The following is a 17,948-nucleotide window of genomic DNA, read 5'->3' on the forward strand; positions in this document are numbered from 1 at the left end:
CAACCACTGCTCAAGGTCTGCTACTCACTCCCAGCAGTGTGTACTTTTATCAGTCAACTCTATGTAAAGATCCTTCCGGACAGCCCTATCCAACTTATAAGGACAACTTGCACCTGTATTAAAGCAGACTGTGGATCATAGTGAAATAAAGGGAGCTAGAATTAGGGCCTTGATTCCTTTTGAACCGCTCTTCCCAATTGTATGAATCCCTTCATCCACTGAGCTTTCCCAATTTGAGAACTCTGATGTACCCTGGTTCCATTACAAAACACGAACCTCCTAAAAACCAGAAAAATCTTCACCTCTAGATACAGGCCACAGAAGTAAAACATTGGCATTTCAATGTGGCACTTTCTTCTTGGTCTAGAAATAGAACCATTACTGTCAGACCTTTTTAGAGTGTGCCTTTACCACTTATAATGCCTTAACTTAGTGTACTGCTACTGAACAAACAAGGTTAATGTAGCTTAATACAAGGACAATGAATCACAGCAAGACAATAGCTGGTGGCTTGACTTTATTGAGAAATGAATTCCAGCATCATGTCCAAGTGCATCAATGCAAACAAATTAAAAATAAACAACATACCCCATGAGGGCCAGCACTGCACTCAACAATTTATCTAGCCACCCTGTTACTGACCTGGAAACACTGAGACAAGGAAATGGAGAGCAATGACCCTGATATTTACAATATTTGGCCTTCACCTGGCACAGCATGGCAGTTCAATCAACCGGATGACTTCAAAACTTAAACACAAAGTAGCCCATCTGTGGCAATATAGACATGACTGGGCCAAGGCATTTGTTAAGTAACCGGCAAGAAACATCTGATTGCAATCTCATCCTGCATCAAGTATTGGCAGGTGGTTTTGCATAGTGCACACTGACAGTTTCATTGAAAGGGAAAGCTTCTAATATTTTCATTTGCAAAACATGCTGGTCAAAATGAGCTATTGATGCACTGAATGCCTAATTGATCTTAGTGGAGAATAGGGGGAAATAACAAATCCATTGAGCAAGTACTGGGTAACATCTCTCTACAGAGTGTTTAGCAGGATGTTGCTTAAACTCACTGAAAAGGAAATGAGGGCCCCAACTGTACATAGAGAGATTATCAGAACAACACGAGAGACAAAAATGAGTGAGGTGATAGCAACACATGTTTCACATCTCCCCCAGTTGCCATGTAGCAATCAGGAGGAACACTTAAAAGGTAATTTTTAAAAAGTAACCAAGTTTACAACAAACCTACAAATTGGCATCACCAGAAGGTGCTTGGATAGTTATGTGAGATCAGCCAGAAAATGACATTGTTAATGGATGCCAGCATGGTGACTGCACTGCAGCTGCCAGGTTCACACTTGCTCTCCACACAATGAATAACCTGAATGATTTACAAGCTCAGAAACCAGGTTTCACAGCTCGAGGTGATGCCCAAAGGGAGTCTTTCCAGAAAAAAATCTTCCAACAGTCTGGGTATCCCCTCCAGCTCCAGGAAAGATGCATTTTTAACTGAATTTGGCCTTTGAGAAGTCCATCTCTGGGTGCTGCTCCATGAACCTGAGGAGTGTGGCACAGGAAGATTAGATCTAGTTTACATGTTACAAAGAACCAACAATACATTCTAAGTAAAGAACTATCAGATTCAGCACTCACATAATGCCACCATACGTGATTTCTAGCTCACCTCATATTGAAACCAAGTAACTTTGCAAAGCAGAGCTCAAAATATAGATTGTCTGCAACTGTCATGAGGCAGTGTATGCTGCAACGATGGCAAGGTGTCTGGAGTTTATCGGTTCATGAAATCCAAATGGAATAGAGGAGCTCTGATGGTATGGTGCTAATGATCCTACCTTTGGGCCGGAACATCTGGGTTCCAGTCCCACTTAGTCCAGGTACGTAATAACATCTGTGAACAGATGATTAGAGAATATCTAACAGACACACACAGCCTTGGGCCTGCACTTTGTAAAGTTACTCATCATCTGTTGTAAGCAATTCTCAGGCCTGGTGTAGCTACAATGACAATACCTGCCTTGGGGACATGAAGCAGGAATTAAGTTCTTTATTTACAAATTTGTCCTGATCCAGTTTGGTGGGATTTTCTTTGATGTCATTCTAAGAACATGGATGTCTTTGTGTCTTATCTGTAGTTGTTAAATGTAGTTGTTTCTTTGCTTTATGCTCCAATGGAGAATCCAAACCTGAAACATGAATATTTTATCTCTTGCTCAACAGCTACTGCATGACATGATGAGTATTTCCAGCATGAACTTGTTTTGATATTAACTATATTCAATCCTAATTTCCCTTCTACAGAAATGCAGATTCTAACACTTCGATATCACGATTTCTATCCTTGTGTGACATTTTTCAGAGTTAGGACTACCAAGACCAGAGACAGGATTCAGTAGTGAATTGGTGGATTCATTGCACTGTTAAAACAATTCCCCTTACCTCCACTATCAGACCAAAAAGGTCATAGCTCAATAATACACTAATTTTTAATTCACTAATCTTGCCTCCCAAGGAGGCAAAATAACCTGAAAAGTAACATGATGCAACTTGAGTATCGACTTGACGGGGGGAAAAAGTCACATCCACAGGAGCCATCATCAGTGAATTCTCAATTCCAATAAAAAGGTGCAGCTGCATAATCCCATCCATTCAACTCAAGTCCGAACTAATATCAGAGTTTTGTAAGGTGGGAGGACAGGCATTCTAACTCAAGGTAGGGTGAAGGACCTACAGTCAGTGCCAAGCAAGGTGTCTTTGCTCAACAAAGGAGTGTGCTGTTTTGACTGCTGATTACTGGTAAGCTGTAGTATGGGGGATATTTTAAGTTTGTAGCACCTTTGGATTTTTTTTGGAGTGGGGACAGAAGAGGAAAAAAAACGCGAAATAGAGAGTGTGACACACGGACAGTCATGTCCCCAGTGAGAGCCATGTCCATAACAACGGTAACAGAGAACCACAACCATCAAGACCATTCAATCCAATGAAAACTCAACAACAATTTGCAATTAAATATTGCCATTGTTTTATAAAAACACCCAACATACTTCATGGCATTGATTTCAATCTTCTGTTGCTTGGTGTCTAAATTTATTTGTTAGGACAGATGACCAAACAAACAAAAGAAAACTTTAAGGACATCTGGAAATGAAACTGAGAGGAAGGAGTTTTAAGGAAGCAAATTCAAAGATAATGGCCAAGGCAACTGAGTAGATCACTGTCAATAGCGATGTGACTAACATATGGGATGCACAAGAGGTCAGAACTGAGGTAGCATATAAAGCAGGTGAAACTTTATTGCTGGAACAGCACAGCAGGTCAGGCAGCATCCAGGGAACAGGAGATTCGACGTTTCGGGCACAGGCCCTTCTTCAGGCCCTTCTTCCTCATTCCTGAAGAAGGGCCTGTGCCCGAAACGTCGAATCTCCTGTTCCCTGGATGCTGCCTGACCTGCTGTGCTGTTCCAGCAATAAAGTTTCAACTTTGATCTCCAGCATCTGCAGACCTCACTTTCTCCTATAAAGCAGGTGAAGAAGGGTTTAAAAAAAAGACATGGTCACAGAGGGAGTTGAAGTTATTAGACAACATTAGAGTGAATTTAAGATGGGGGTAACATATTACAATCTATGAGGACTGAGGTAGTAAATAGTCAGAGATCCAAAGGTCCATGCTGACCAGATATCCCAACCCAATCTAGTCCCACTTGCCAACACCCAGCCCATATCCCTCCAAACCCTTCCTATTCATATACCCAACCAGGAGCCTTTTAAATGTTGCAATTGTACCAGCCTCCACCACTTCCGCTGGCAGCTCATTCCATACATGCACCACCTACATAAAAAAGTTGCCCCTTATGTCTCTTTTGTAACTTTCCCCTCTCACCCTAAAGCTATGCCTTCTAGTTCTGGATTCCCCCACCCCATGTCACTGGGGGCAAAGACTTTGTCTATTTATCCTAACCATGCCCCTCGTGATTTTATAAACCTCTACAAGATCGTCCCTCAGCCTCCAAGGAAGACAGCCCCAGACTCTTCAACCTCTCCCTATAGCCCAAATCCTCCAACCCTGGCAACATCCTTGTAAATCTTTTCTCAACCCTTTCACAACATCCTTCCAATAGGAAGGAGACCAGAATTGCATGCAATATTCCAAAAATGGCCTAACCAATGTCCTGTACAACATGACCTCCCAACTCCTATACTCAATACTCTGACCAATAAAGGGAAGCATACCAAACACCTTCTTCACTATCTTATCTGCGACTCCACTTTCAAGGAACTATGAACCTGCACTCCAAGGTCTCTTTGTTCAGCAACACTTCCTACGAGCATACTATTAAATGTATAAGTCCTGCTCAGATTTGCTTTCCCAAAATGCAGCACCTCTCATTTATCTAAACGCCGTCTGCCACTCCTCAGCTCGTTGGCCCGTCTGATCAAGATCCTATTGTAACTTGAGGTAATCTTCTTTACTGTCCACTACACCTCCAATTTTGGTGTCATCTGCAAACTTACTAACTATACCTCTTATGCTCGCATCCAAATCATTTATATAAATGACAAAAAGTAGTGGACTCAGCATTAACCGTTGTGGCACTCCACTGGTCACAGGCCTCCAGTCTGAAGAAACAAAAGATTTTTCAGGGAGGAGATAAGTCGAAATATGCTACTTCACAATCCAGGTATTCTCACATAAGACTTCAATACGAATATGAATTTTTATTCAGCTCGTCTCTCTCAAACTAACACTGGTGCTCAAGTTTCACACTAACGCAGTCCACTCAACTTCCGTACCCGATCACATGCCGTACACAATACCAAATTACAACACATTAATGATATACTTAGATGACGTTATGACAACAATGCACATATACTCAAGTCAACACCTTCATTTCCTTGAACTGTCTTGCTGTCAGGGCTACACTTCCCTCCTAAGCTCCAGTTATAGTGCTCCATAATTTCTCAAGATAATTCACTATTGTAAACACAAATGACAACATTCACCATGCTCAGGAAACTGTTTTAACTATTTGTACTAATCTCGCAAACAGCACAGGACATTGACAGACACACACATGGCATGAACTCTCATTCTTAAACCCCTACTCTTTGGATACTCTTCTCCCAACCCAGTTAAGCCCCTACCCAACAAACATAAGTCATCCTGTTTGTTTACTTCAACTTGAAGAGTCCAGTCACTGTTCTCCCATAATCTCTCCATTTCTACCAAAGTAGTTGCCCTACCCCAAAATACTAAGAGATTATCAGAACAACCTTGCACAAGGACAACAATGAATATAGTGATAGCAAAACACATTTCACATCTCCCTCAGTTACAATCTGGCAATTACTAGAAGCAGTAAAAGACCTAGATATAATGTGTTACAGATGGTTATGTCAGCTAATACAAATATGACTGATCATCAATGCTGGAATGGAGGGCTTACTTTTTCAGTATGTCTTGTTTCTTCTGTTCCTCTGAAGTTGGAAGTCCCATGGCTTTCTGTCGTTGATCGTACATCATCTTTTCTACCATGCTCCGTGTTTCACCGTCCAAGTCTGATAACTATGGGTACAAACAGCAGCTGCTTTTACAAGTTGGATTCAGCAACATCGAGTTGCACTCAGAACTGGATAGGTTTACAATAATTGGGTTTCAAAAAAAAAAAAATTGGAAGATCAAGGGTTCTCAGGCTGTGGAAATAAATCAAATTATCTGATTGCAAATCAGCAAAGAATGCTAAACAGCTGTTTAAAATATTACAGTATGTAAATCAAACAAGATTCAGTGTTTAATGCTTTAGAACCCCACTAGCTGTAACCTGAATTGCAACATTGATTGTTTGAAAGGTGCAAAATTTGGATTTCCAGAAAGGATGCAATCTGGTTTCAAGTTCTGTATAGTAGAATAAGACCATAAGACATAGGAGTGGAAGTAAGGCCATTCGGCCCATCGAGTCCACTCCGCCATTCAATCATGGCTGATGCGCATTTCAGCTCCACTTACCTGCATTCTCCCCGAATAAAGAAGGAGATGAAATGTTCTATAGGCCAGTTAGAGGATCAGAGTGCTTTAGGAGGAGACACAAAGCTGGACAGATTCCAGATACAAGGTTGAATAAAGGACACTGAAAGATTTTAAGAATAAGGGCAAAAATTTTAAACTTCAATTTTCGGAGGACAAGAAGTAACAGCAGATCAACGAAGAATAGAGGTAAAGAGAAAATAGGATTTACTGGATATAGTATGATCAGAAATAGAGGTGTTGGCAAGGAGGGTTGTATGTAATTAGAGTGCAAAGATGACCACAATATGATCTAGGACTTTGATTATTGTATGCTGGTGTCAAGGAGTGAGTGAGTGAGTGGATAGATAGATGGACGGACGGACGGATAGATGGATGGACGGACGCTGTGGCGTACCCAGAGGGTCACCAATGCTTCAGGCGGGGGCAGGGTCGAGAAACTGGAACCTTTGTGTCCTCAGCTGATACAAAACTTCAACCTATGCTGTTGGCATCGTTCTGCTTTACACACCAGCTGTCCAGCTATCTGAGCTAACTAATCCCTGATGGCATACTATTAATGGTGGGTTGACAGTGTATTGGAAGATATGAAAGAGGAACAGAGCTTGAGAAGATGGAGGGTGCCTAGAAGGAACTAAATACATGGGTAGAACACATGGGTGTGAGAAACCCAGCTGACTGTGAATTCAAGAAAGGTTGGCAGGTGAGGGACCTTAGTGCAGAATGACTGGCAGACATTCCAAAAGTACACAGACTGTCAAAATCCATAGGGTCAGGTAGTCTTGGACGTTGACAATTGTGACCCGGGAAGCTAAGTGCCTATGAGGGATAGTGATCAAACCAATGATAAGAATAGTCTAAGGTGAATATGGATCAGTGGTGCTGGAAGAGCACAGCAATTCAGGCAGCATCCGAGGACAGGCAAAATCGACGTTTCGGGCAAAAGCCCGGGCTTTTGCCCGAAACGTCGATTTTGCCTGTCCTCGGATGCTGCCTGAATTGCTGTGCTCTTCCAGCACCACTGATCCAGAATCTGGTTTCCAGCATCTGCAGTCATTGTTTTTACCCAAGGTGAATATGAAGAGGCAAAGGTACACTACCTGCAATGAACAAGTCAGAATGAAATTGGACAAAGGTGGTGCCTCTGAAGAGTTTTGGGAATGGCAAGTTGTTGTAAATAGGATTGATCATGCTTGTAGTTATCAGGCTACAATTTGAATTACAATGTGACTGATTGAGTTAAAGTTTTTGATAATAGAGGTCTCATTTTGTATATCTGAACTTCATGGGCAAGAGGAAACAGTGACTAATGTCTCCAAGTCTCTAAAATCCAGCAAGCAATTCATCCCAAATGGTGCATTTAGCTATTCACATAGATTCAGTGCCACTCAGAGAAAAAGATCACAAAGTCAAAGTGCAAAGTCTAGGGACTTGCAACTTTTATGTTGCAGAAAGCCTGAATAGTGACAAAACCCTTTAAAGTCAATGCATCTGCCCAACAGACATGTCTGTCATCATATGACAGAACTGGGGCGAGGAAATTAAAAATTCTCACCTTTGAATTCTCAGGGTTAATTTTTTTGGTATTTAGCTCAGGATCTGTTGTTACTACTTTGTTCCACCATTCCATTTTATTGATCTGAAATTAGAAACAAAAATCCTAATATCCTGACACAGTTCACAAAGAAATACAGCTTGAATACAACTGGAGTTCTCTACAAATCCTGTGGGCATTAAACCTCATAACATTGTAATCCATAGGTAGACAGTTAACTGTCACCTTCAAACTAGGAATTCCAAGCCAACCCTCACCCACAGCTCTGGAGATCGTAAAAACTGCAGATGCTGGTAGTGAGAGTCTATAAAATATGGAACTGGAAAGGCACAGCAGATAAGACAGTGAAGGAGCTCGATGAAGGGTCCTGACCCAAAACGTCGACTTTCCTATTCCTCCAATGCTGTCTGACCTGCTGTCGCTTCCCATTTTATTGACTCTCATCCTCAGCCCAGTGCACTCCTCACCCACAGACTGGGAAATCCAGGATAACCATCTGCATAGAAAAAAAATCCCAGTTTAACTCATGCCACAGCCCTATGTAAACTTCACCCAGACTGGAGATCCTATACAACTCTATTCTTGTATACTCTCCTCTCTACGATCGGACCACTTTGCCCAAGTCCTGAGCTATGGAATAAATTAAGAACCAGGACATGGGAATCTCCAAAGTGGGTTTCATTTACCTACTATGTCAATACCAGCTCACCTTCTCCAGATGTACACTAATGCTTTTTCCATCCTCCAGCAGCCATGAGCTTTCCTCTACCTTCACATCATTGAACATCTCACCATCTATCACAGGAGGATGGCCTTTCAGACCCACTTTCAAGTGACGTCTTTGGATCTCTACAATGAGATCCCGACTCTTCAATCGGAAATTGACTTGGAAGGGAACCAGGAGCTGGGAGCAAGAAACAACCAAAGAACAATAAAAATGGTTATTTAGCCATGGTGAGAATTATTCAATCCAACCATCTAACTCAACGTTACCAAGATCTACATTCCACTTGAAATCCGTCCATTCCTACTTAATATCTTCCATGGTAATAGCAGTATATATTGTAGCACAATTTTTTAATGTAGGGTTTCCCAAACTATGGCTCATGACCCTCTACAGGGCTGCAAAGGCCATAACTTTGGCATTACAAAATGCCCTTTCTCCAAGACCACAAAAAAAGATTTGGAACAGAGACTTCCAATCTGGATGCTCTGACAGGACAGTCCTGGACCCAATAGATTTATGTTGGCAAATAGCAAGGGAGAGATGGTGAGCCCAAATCTCTTTTGAACATTAGAAAATCAATTACTGATGAGTTTTTGAACGGGTCCCGAGGTATCCACCAAATTGGAGGATGGCGAGTGTACCTGAATCACTGGCTGAAAGCAGGAAAATCTGGGAGGCCATTGTCTAGCTAAGGTGAACAGCTACCTCAAATTGTACTGTATTTCTGCTCCCATCTACAAGTACTTATCCAAGGATAATAGCTCTGCTTCAAAGTCACTGGCATTGTAGCAAAAGAGAGAAAAAAAAGGGGTGAGTGGGTGGTAGTGGAGGGGTTTAGAAAGAGGGCAGAGTGGGAGAAGGGTAGGAAGAAGTGCTAGTTTATGTGTGAGGGTATAGGAATGAGGGTTAGAAAATTGGACGTGTGTATGCATGTATGTGCTGGAAGAAAAATGACTGGTTAGACTTGTGTGGGGTGGCGGGAAGAGAGGGGCTTCAGAGTCTTCTGATGCAGGGAATGTAGAGCTTAGCTGAAACCTAAATGAGTACATTTTTTTTTTAAAAAGTACTTTATACGCTCAGATTGTCCTATTTATAGTACCTTTTAAAAATTTGTTCATGGGATGCGAGTGTCATTAGCTTGACCACCATTTATTTTCCACCTCTAACTGCCCTTTATTATATGTTGATCCCCAATGAACGTTGATAATTGCATAATGAATTTTGCTTTAGTATTTTATTGCAGCTTTGATTGTTTTTGTTGGCATCAGTGGTCATGCTAATTTTCAAGTGCCAAAATTTAGACATTCAATATACAAGTAGCATGCTAAATATAAAACGTTTTCTAGAGATTTCCTCCAAATATGTACTTTTTCCCCTGTTTATAATCATGTGCCAAATGCACCACTAAAATTAATCTTCATATTCTCACCATGAAGATCCTCAATTTGCATTTTAGCATAAAGATCCCCTTTGCTGTCACTATATTTGTCGCATCATTTCTTGCCTCAGCCTGACCCTGTGAGCACTGTGATGAAATGTGTTCCAGAAGTGACACTTACATCCACCTCAGACAGGGTCTGGGTCCACCGATAGTTTGGCAGATCAGCACCATTTCCAGCATTGGGCTTCAGCTTCCCTTTATCCTTCTCATCCTCTTCACCTTCAGAATCGGATTCTGCCTACAGGAACAAGAAGGGTCACATAAAAGTATCAGAATACTGGACATATCTATGCAGCAGCATAAACTATGCTTCTCACAATATAGGAGAGATATTTTACAACTGTGTGCATGGTTGTTAGACAGACAGAACAATGACAACTTTTATCATGTATGGTCTGGAGTGACCATTACAGTCAGAGTGACCACTGCAGTCATGTGCAGGGACTTCATAACAGATCTGGTTGTCAAGACTCCACACCATTGAAATTGCAAGCTTTAACCAGATAAAATGAAGGAATGAGAAACATTTTTTAAAAATTTAAGACAAAATTAAGTTCAAGGCATAGGGTGGCGAAGTTTGATGGACAGTTTATAAGTAGTCTCAGTCAGTATTGTGTGAAGGATGCTGTGAGAGAGTTTAATTTTACAAAATATTTTACAAAGTTATAAATAGGAGTAAGTGGAATATATCAATACATGGATACAGGCCCTCGCAGGCAAGTAGTCAGAACCACATTTACCCATCCTGGCACCACCCCCAAGTCCTTTCAATGTCATTTCCATCATCCCTGCTCAACCTAATCCAGAAAGTACTGCAAATATTGACCCTTGAATTGAATCATACAACCTATTCAGTAACTTATGCTGTAAAGACTGATGCACCTGAAAATCACAATTAAAACCAGATGGGTGAAGCACTGAAGATTGGCAAGAGTTTAACAGACAAGGCGGCACAACAGGGAGAAAAGATCTCAGGAGATAAAGACATTAGCGAAGAACTTTAAATACAACACTGCCTCACTTGCCAAAACCCAAACAAATTTCCTCCCCCATTCTCCACACGGAGTCAACTGCACAATACCTGTTTTGTTTCGGGTTTTTCTGAATTCTTGTCCCCATTGATTGTGATTTCATCTCCTTCAGTTTCCAGTTTCTTATGCTCCTTTTTCTAAATAAAAAATGCAAAATTAGTATTCGCATCATGGCATACCTCAGACTCACTGTGTGCAGAAGCATGGGAATAGCTCCTGGCTGTGGGCCCCAGACACAGCTGCTGGGTTCCCTAATACTGTAAATTTCACAGGCATCTGTCAGGATTTACTGGGCTGTCCTCATGGCAATGCCTCGCATGTAATGATAACCAACATAAACAGCTGATTCAGACATGCAGCAAAGACAAAAACGTGGATCTGAACCCATCGTTAATTTCAGGGGGGTGTGGTGGAGTTGTAAAATCCAACATCATTTCATCCATTATTTAGTGAGAAATGAAAGAAAGGGACTGAGTTTCAGGTCACCATTTCAGTTAACTGTCAGATTAAAAGTTAGCCAGTTGCTGCATTTAGGGTCACACAGTAGCAATCTGCATGTCATGGTCCCAATGTCAGCTAAAAAAGCTAAGATGCTCATATAGAAAGAGAGCTTTTGCTACAGATCAGCCTAGGTATTCCTGAGCTTCAGAAAATTCACTTATGGCCCTTGAAGTTGCAACTGAGAGTCAGTTTACCAGCTGGCCACATTTCAATGCTGCTGAGAGCATGTGGTGCCATTGCAGACGCTACTTTCCACCCAAATTCATCCACCACTCCTCTGAACTCTTCCACCTCACTGCATTTCATCTCACATAAGTAACAACCCCAATCCCCAAACTAGGTGCTCTCCCACAGCCACCCCTCATTGCCATCAGCACTGGCCATTCACTGAGTTGCATCAGGATTTGATTGGTGCCAAAAGCCTCTTTATTCTGAATACCAAAAAGCTAGAATTTCCCATTTCCCTTGTCTCTTTACCTGGGTTTCTTCCTCACAAACCCAATGCATTACATTGGTTAATTATAAATCGGAGGCACTTATGCCACTCTACAGCGTGAGAAAGCCATTCAGCCCCTCTAGGCTGCTCTGCCATTCAATTAAATCATGGCTGATTTGTACTCTTATTACCAACCATAATAGTATCAACCCCTGTTTTTAAAATTTTCAAATGACTTCAAACCTCAACAGCATTTTGGAGGGGAGACTGCGAGGTTTCCATTATGCTAAATGTGAAATGTGCCTCCTGACCTCACCTGAATTTTAGTTTTAAGCAAAAGTAAAATAAGTTGAATGCTAGAAATCTGAAATAAAAATGAAGTGACAAATATTCAGGAGGGCTGGTGGCATCTGTGGAGAGAGGAAAGGAGTAACATTTCAGGACAATATCCTTTCATCAGAACGAGACATTAACTTGCAATGTTAGCATCTGTGAAGAGAGGAATATATTTATCAGACCAGACTATTTTCTGTTTTATATATAGTTTTCAAGATTTTGTACTTGCTCTGGACTGTCCAGTGGAAATTTATGCTACATTTCCCTGAGAGTCCATCATGCTCAAAATTTTCCAAATCTGGATACTTGTCTGAAGTGGGGATAGCCACCCTTCCTATCTTTCCTGGAGTTAACTCATTTACCTGACTGTATCTGTGTCTTTTCTCCCTTCCTTTAATTGCCATCCATCACACCCCCAACTCTTGTAAATTCCTCATTGCCTCTAACTATGGCTCCAACCGATCTATGCAATGTGATAAGATTCGCAACCAAAGAGACTTCCTGCAGACATAATCATTAGTAACATAGAAACTCTCCCTAAACTCCGACATCCGATAGGGAGAGCATATCACTCGACTAAAGGCCATTTTGCTCCTTCATAATCTACAGACCCAGAAAATAGCACTGTCTTTTTGCTCTCAAAAACAGTGTTCCAGGTTAACTTAGTACTTCTGGTTTATATTTTTGTGATTTAATCAAGAGACAGATCTCAATAAAACATATAATCAAGAACGAATCGGCTCTACTCACTACTGTAGACTTACAGCAAGGTTACACGTTAAAAACTACACCCTCATCTGTTCCTGTGCTGAGCTCACCCACACAGGTTCCTCCAAGGTCAGGTTAATTTTTCCTAGACATACTCGCATGTCCAGAGACACTTGAACTCAAACAGCAAAGGCAGTAACTGTGCAGATTCACTGTAGTGTCAGTTAGCAGTGTAGGTTTTCTTTCTCTCTCCCTCACAAAAGGTTGCTGCCTTTTGTCTGTCTTTCTCCTTTTAAAAGTGCTGTTGTTTTGATCTTGTTCCCCAAAGTTCCAAAACAATGTAACTGCATATAAAACAGTAATTGCTGCTCCTGGGATTTGAGGAAATCACCTCCAACACATAAAATACTTAAAAAAAAAAAGGAGCAGCCCTCACAGCTACAATTTTTCCCTGTCCTCCATCTTGGATTACCCTGAATCCTTTGTATTAAAAGCCTTTAAACTTTCTACTCCTCAGTTTAAGCTTCTCGCCATTTAAAGAAATAAAAACTCTGATTTAGAGGGTGGTTCACGTGTGGAATTAACTTCCTGAGGAAGTGGTGGATGCGGGTACAAATTAAAAGACATTTGGATAGATGCATGATTAGGAAAGGTTTGGAGGTAAGTTGGACTAGTTTAGTTTGAGATTATGTTTGGCATGGACTGGTTGGACTGAAGAATCTGTTTCCAAGCTGTATGACTCTACGACATCACACTGAAATCCATCTGTCAGAGTTTTGCCCAATCACTAAATCTACTATTGATTCTTTGCACCTTTTTGCTCTCATCTATATTATTAGCAGTGCCAACTAACTTGGCGCCATCAGCCAATTTAGGTTTACAGCTTTCTATTGCTTTAAAAGTTATTCATATATATTGAAACATCAAGATCTCGGTGCAATACCATTACCCATATATTGACAATATGACTGCATGCTATTATCCCTATTCCTGTCTCCTAATTCCATAATCCAATTCTAATGTTTCAATTGGCCATTAGATGCTGCACTCACTTGGTCAATCTCCTTCTGCAATTTCTCCGCCTCCTCATCAGTCAGCTCCTTGATCTTTGGCTGCTTCAATTCTGGTTCAGATTTCTCTTTTTCCTCTATAAGCTTTGCCCGTTCCAATTTTTCTTTTCTCTCCGCTTCCTTTTTCACCTCCTTTTCCATCTGAGCCTGTATGGCTAACTTATGATGGCGTTTGAAGGTGTCTGTGACCAACTGTGGAAAATACGTGATCAGAATAAATCAATCAATCAGTTAAATGGGATTACACTATTAGTATACTAGGGAGACCTAGGCATTGTCAATGGGAAGCTGAATTGAGAAATGAAGATGAGGAGCACCCTGTCAACCCAAGATAAATGGAGCTATAATGAAACCCCTTGTACTCACTTTGTTAGCTGCTCCTTGCTCTCCACCAGTAAAGAAGTCGGTTTTCCGCCTCAGAAAACTGAAGAATGTATCCACGAGCTTGTGAAAGAAAAATGTTAAGGCTGTTAATTAGACCCACTAAACTTCACAGGTTACCGGATAGTACATTCTCCTATAAAAAGTCATAACGGATGAAAGCAAATTAGAAATTGGGGAGGTAATGGTCGAGTGCTATTGTTGCTGGACTAGTAATCCAGAGTCCCAGGTAACATTCTGAGCACTTGAGTTTGAATCCCAGCATGACAGATGATAGATTTGGAATCCAATAGAAAGAAATTTGAACTCAAAGCCTCATGATGACCATAAAACCAGTGTCATTTTTTTGTAAAAGTCCATTTGGTTCACGAATATCCTTTAGGGAGCAAACTGCCAACCTTAAAACTGAAAGAACTGCGGATGATATAAATCTGAAGAAAAAAACAGAAATTGCTGGAAAAGCTCAGCAGGTCTGGTAGCATCTGTGAAGAGAAATCAGAGTTAACGTTTCGAGTCTGGTGATCCTATCACCAGACTCGAAACGTTAACTCTGATTTCTCTTCACAGATGCTACCAGACCTGCTGAGCTTTTCCAGCAAATTCTGAAACTGCCAACCATACCTGGTCTAGTTTACACGTGACTCTAGACTCACAGCAATGTGTGAGATTCTTAACTGCTCTCAGAAATGGCCTCACAACAGCTTTATCAACTTGCAAAAAGGAAAAAAGAAAAAGAAAGTGGAAACTTGGCATCAACTAAGGCACTAGAAGTGACAACAGCAAACAGATGTCCCAACATGACAAATACCCCTTAATAATGGTAAGGGAGTGCAGTCTTACAGATTCATCAAACAAGAGCCTGACAGTCATAGTTGTGGAGTCATACCTGATAAACAAATGTTCCAGACAGCACCATCACCGTCCGTGTCTCACTGGCAGGACAGACCTAGCAGAGGTAGTGGCAAAGTATGTACAATATATATTCAGAAGGATGTTGCCCTTGGAGTCCTCAACATTGACTCCAGACCCACATGGCAATACGTAAAGCTACAAAATTGGCATTCACCTGACAATGAAAAATTGCCCAGGTATGCCTGATACACAAAAAAATTGGAAAACTTCAACCTAGCTAATTACTGTGCTACTGTTAATCATCAGTAAAGTGACAGAAAGGGTAATCAACAGTGCTATCAAACGGCACTTGCATAGCAATAACCTACTTATTGATGCTTATTTGGGTTCCGCCGGGGCCACTCAATTCCTGACCTCATTACAGCCTTGATTGAAAACATTAACAAAAAAGCAGAATTCCACATGAAGGGAAAGGGACTGCTCCTGATCTGAAGGCCACATTTGACCAAGTTTGGTATCAAGGAGCCCTAGTAGTATTGGTGTCAATGGGAATTGGGGGAAACTCTCCTGGAACTAAAACTGATGCATACAGTGGTTGGAAGTTATTCAATTCAGCTCCATGACATCTCTGTAGGAGCTCCTCAGGGAATGTCCTTGGCCCAACCATCTAAAGTTGTATCAATAATCTTCCCTCCAACATATGGTCAGAAATAGGGATGTTCACTGGTGATTGTAGAATGTTGAGTACCATGCACAACTCTTCAGAATCTGAAGTACTTCATCTCCAAAGGCAGCAAGACCTGAACAACATCCAGGTTTGGGCTGACAAGTGGCAGGAGTCTCAGCACACAAATGCAAGGAATTACTATCTACAATAAGAGAATAAAACCAACACCCAACATTCAAAGGCATAACCATCACCAAAACCCCCATTATCACGTGGGTTACCATTGACCAGAAAATGAACTGAATTAGCCATATAAATACTGTGGCTACACAAGCAGATCAGAGGTTAGGAATCAGATAATGGCTAATTCACATCCTTACTCCCCAATATCTCACCACAAGTCAGAAGTACAATGGAATAGTCTTTACTCGTCCAGATAAACGCACTTCTGACAACAAACAAGACACATGACATCATATTGGACAAAACAACCAGCTTGATTGGCACCACATCCACAAATATTCCCTCCCTCTACCAGTGACACATAGGAGCAGCAGCGTGTACCATCTACAAGATGCAATGCAAAAATACACTAACCCTCCTCAGACACAATCTTCCAAACCTATAATTGCTACTTTCTAAAAGGGTAGGGACAGCAGATACAAATGAACACCACCACCTGCATGTTTCCCTCCATCTACTCACCATCCTTACAGGAAATATATTCCTATTCCTTCATAGTTGCAGTGTTAAAATCCTGGAATTCCTTCTCTAATGACATTGTGGGTATCCCCACACCAGCTCAACACCTTCAAAGGCAACTAAAATTGGGTAATAAATGATGGCCCAGCCAACATCACCATTATCCCATGAGTGAATAAGTTAAAAAAAACCACTCAATTCAGCATGGAAATAAACCAACTTTAAGTTGTTTCATGTTTGAGTGCAGCTATAATCAGGCATGGATCACGATGTCCCAGTCGGTGAAGAACACAATACAGGCACACACCAAACTCTTTCATTCCCCCCAATGATGATGGTGAACTGGACATTTCACCATTCACGATGTGGTTATTGACAATATTTATCCCTCGGAATAACGTAGACAATTATTATTGTTAGTTGGAAGTTAATATATGAAGTTTGGCGAGTGCATTTCCTACATTAAAACATTAAGTACACTGCAAAGTTATTGAGATGCCAATGGTCTTAATTTTCTGCCTTCTTTTTTTACCACTGGACAGATGTTCCCAGATACCATGCTACTGAAATCCACCCCCCGATAGAACGAGGGTAGAGGAAATTAGAGGATCCGCCACCAGAAAAACGTACATGCTTTATTTAACAGATGCACCCCACCCCCCCCCAAAAAAAACAGAATGTAAGAGTTAGCTGTTATACAGAATAAACCCCCAAGTGAAATTGGATTCACACCGCTCCACCTCACGCAGTGACGGTTGTTTTTTTTTGGGGGGGGGGGAGGCGGTAAGAAAGTAAATCTATTCCCCAGATCTGGCGGAACGTAGAGAGTGCGGAAAGAGGAATATACACCCCAGGTGGAATGTGGGGGAAGGGATAAAGGATCCAACCCCATTAAGCGGGACGGCAGGTGGGATACATCCACAGGAAGGGGAGGAAATCTGCCCACACTGGGGAAGGGGTAGTATCTCCTTCATACCTGGTGAACACCCCCTTCATGTTGCTGGGCCATCGCCAGCAGAATACCATCGAAGCGATCCTCGCCGGATGAGTCCCCCATCGTTTCTCCGACTCAGTGCTGCTCCCCTCAAGCTGTCGCTCAATCACGCGTTACAGGCCCCAGGCCACTCACCCGGAAGTCGTGTGCCGCCGGGGTCAAGGGTTGATGGACAGGTCTTTCAACCAATCATCAGACGCGCCTATCCATTACGTATGACGTTAAACCAATTGAATGAACGTGGGTGTGACGCATACTGTACGGTCACCAAGGTAACTGGAACATTCGGGAATCGGGCCCTAGCAACCAGGGCCTCAACAAAAGCCTCAGTTGCATGGGCCCTTATGGTGCGGAGGAAATCTCACTAACTTTGAGCCAGGCGGTCCATACATAAAAGTACCGTGCCCGATTGTGTGGCTCGAAATTAGCTTGGGATTGTTTAAAAAGTCCCAGACCATGGGAAAATCTCTTCACAGAATTGTAACACCATGGAAGGAGAC

The 17,948-nt window shown here is 41.7% G+C and overlaps 1 protein-coding gene across 1 annotated transcript; it reads right to left on the reverse strand.

Moving 5' to 3' along the window:
• Positions 1 to 502: 502 nt before the first annotated feature.
• Positions 503 to 17,588, reverse strand: nudc (nudC nuclear distribution protein). The gene is made up of 9 exons (XM_043717466.2): positions 17,431 to 17,588; positions 14,219 to 14,296; positions 13,835 to 14,044; positions 10,852 to 10,938; positions 9,889 to 10,008; positions 8,312 to 8,506; positions 7,603 to 7,686; positions 5,470 to 5,588; positions 503 to 1,562 (listed from the first exon to the last, which is right to left on the reverse strand). Exons 1-9 carry the CDS (start codon positions 17,509 to 17,511, stop codon positions 1,511 to 1,513), a joined length of 1,026 nt encoding a protein of 341 aa, XP_043573401.1. The 5' UTR covers positions 17,512 to 17,588; the 3' UTR covers positions 503 to 1,510.
• Between the last annotated feature and the right edge of the window lie 360 nt (positions 17,589 to 17,948).

This window comes from Chiloscyllium plagiosum, unplaced genomic scaffold (genome assembly GCF_037043375.1).
Source record: "Chiloscyllium plagiosum isolate Xiang-an unplaced genomic scaffold, Cpla_swu_hap1 HiC_scaffold_30, whole genome shotgun sequence".
Lineage (NCBI taxonomy): Eukaryota > Metazoa > Chordata > Chondrichthyes > Orectolobiformes > Hemiscylliidae > Chiloscyllium > Chiloscyllium plagiosum.